At 49.1% G+C, this 2500-nt stretch overlaps 1 protein-coding gene across 1 annotated transcript in view; it reads right to left on the reverse strand.

Annotated features, from left to right (window-relative positions):
* inppl1a (inositol polyphosphate phosphatase-like 1a) overlaps positions 1-2500 on the reverse strand; it is a 48028-nt gene that overhangs the window by 5810 nt on the left and 39718 nt on the right. The window contains 4 exon segments of the mRNA XM_042062946.1: positions 331-412; positions 588-743; positions 1194-1370; positions 2040-2153. Coding sequence (XP_041918880.1) covers positions 331-412; positions 588-743; positions 1194-1370; positions 2040-2153 — 529 coding nt within the window.

The following is a 2500-nucleotide window of genomic DNA, read 5'->3' on the forward strand; positions in this document are numbered from 1 at the left end:
ATGATGGGCCTGTACTGCACTGATGGGTCTGTATGATGGGCCTGTACTGCACTGATGGTTCTGTACTGCATTGATGGGTCTATATGATGGGTCTGTACTGCACTGATGGGTCTGTATGATGGGTCTGTACTGCACTGATGGGTCTGTACTGCACTGATGTGTCTGTATGATGGGTCTGTACTGCACTGATGGGTCTGTATGATGGGTCTGTACTGCAATGCAATATCATCTGACGTTGGTTTTAAACGTGGCGCTTTCTCTGAATATATACGGCTCTGGCTCTTGGTGTGTGCGTGTGTGTGTGTGTGTGTGTGTGTGTGTGTTTCTCACTTGACGTAATCGTGTCCACCTCTAGAGGGCAGTGTTGACCTGCTCTTGGGTCCACTCTCGTCCTTATCCACACTGATCCACTCTGAGCAAGGCAAAACATTAACAATCAGCACACATGTACACACACACACACACACACACACGTATGTATGTACATACACACACACTAACACACAAACATGTATGTATGTATGTACATACACATGCACACACACACACACACACAGACACAGACAGACACACACACACGTACGTACCGTAGAGCCTCTCCCGTGTGCCCATGCGTTCGGACGGCACTCGGACCCTCATTGATCCGCGGATGTTTCCGGTCTCCTCTCCCCGGTGAGACAGGTATGTGTGGAACTGCTGCGCCGTGCTGCCAATCATGGACTTGAGCGCCAACACACACTCTCCTGCACACACACACACACACACACACAGAGAAAGAGAGAGAGCATCCACTGATTTAACAAATCAGTTATTGGTCATAACACACACACACATCAGTGTTGTAGTCAAGACACTATGCCTCGAGTCCGAGTCCAAGTCCAAGTCGAGTCCTTGTCTCAATTTCCGAGTCTGCGTGGTCTGAATGTACGAGTCCAAGTTCAAGTCAAGTCACAAGGCTCTAAAATTAGCTCATGACTCGGACTCGAGTACTACAACACTGATACACACAGATAGACACAAACACACGCACGCACACACACACAAAACATAGGACTAACGTAAGACTCTACCCGTCCACTTATTTAACGTGAGCAGCAGGTGTTGGTCCTGAACACACACACACACACAGACACAGACACAGACACACACACACACACACACACACACAGACACAGACACAGACACACACGTACCGTAGGACTCGTATCCGTCCACTGATTTGACGGTGAGAAGCAGGTGTTGGTCCTGCAGGTACTCGATGTCAGAGAGGAGGGGCTTAAGGGTGGTCAGCTGCTTACTGGACCAACCAACACGCAGGAAATTCACATTATCGCTGGACTGGGAGTCATTCTCATAACACTTCTTAAACTCTACAGAGGGAGGGAGAGAGGGAAAAAGAGAAAAAGAGAAGAGAGAGAGAGAGAGAGAGAGAGAGAGAGAGAGAGAGAGGGAGAGAGAAAGAAAGCAAGAGGGAGAAAGAGGGAGGAGAGAGGGAGAGAGAAAGAAAGAGAGAGGGAGAAAGGGAGGAGAGAGAGAGGAGGAGGGGGATGAATGAAAGAAAGAGAGGTAGATTGAGGATGGAGGGGGGAGGGGGGGGGCACATGGTCACTGAACTGAGTATTTCCCCAACAGAATTATACAGGGAGACAGAGAGAGTTAAACATGAGTCCTTCTTTATGTGTGTGTGTGTGTGTGTGTGTGCGCAATACTGCAACCTTCAAAGGCTGTCTTGAGTTGAGAGAGAGACAGATAGAGAGAGGGAGAGGGAGAGAGCAAGAGAGAGAGAGACAGAGAGAGAGCAAGTGTAAGAGAGAGAGAGAGAGAGAGAGAGAGAGAGAGAGAGAGAACAAGTGTAAGAGAGAGAGAGAGAGAGAGAGAGAGAGAGGGAGGGAGAGAGAGAGAGGGAGAGAGAGAGGGACGGAGGGAAGAGGGAGAGGGAGGGAGGGAGGGAGAGAGAGAGAGAGAGAGAGAGAGGAAGGAGGCTGCCATAATGAGGCTGTGGACTGCTGATTGGCTGTCTGCTTGATTGATGGCCTTACCCTCCAGACAGGTGGAGTAGAACTCGATGAAGAACTTGGTTCGGCTGGCCGTCTTCACGATGGCCTCGATGCTCTCAAACTCTATATACGCCTGCTCTGAAGACTTGGGGAGACCTGGGGCAGACAGAGGTCAGAGGTCAAATGCTCTGAAATACACGCCTGCTCTGAAGACCTGGGCATACATGTCTCAACATATCCTAACTAAAGGGGCTCCTCTCGTAACTAGTGAGGCTGCAATCACTACACATCTCAACACACGCACACACACACACACACACACACACACACACACACAATACATATCCCAACTAAAGGGATAGGTGCGCCATGTCCGTCTGAAAGCCTGGGTCTCACGTTTGTGCGCTAATTATCAAGAATTATGATCTATATGCTACACAGAAAACAAACAATTTAAACACCTATGACTGAGCAGCTCAAAATATTTTGCTAGGTCCTCTTTC

The sequence above is a fragment of the Alosa sapidissima genome, chromosome 15 (assembly GCF_018492685.1).
Source record: "Alosa sapidissima isolate fAloSap1 chromosome 15, fAloSap1.pri, whole genome shotgun sequence".
NCBI classification, from domain to species: domain Eukaryota; kingdom Metazoa; phylum Chordata; class Actinopteri; order Clupeiformes; family Clupeidae; genus Alosa; species Alosa sapidissima.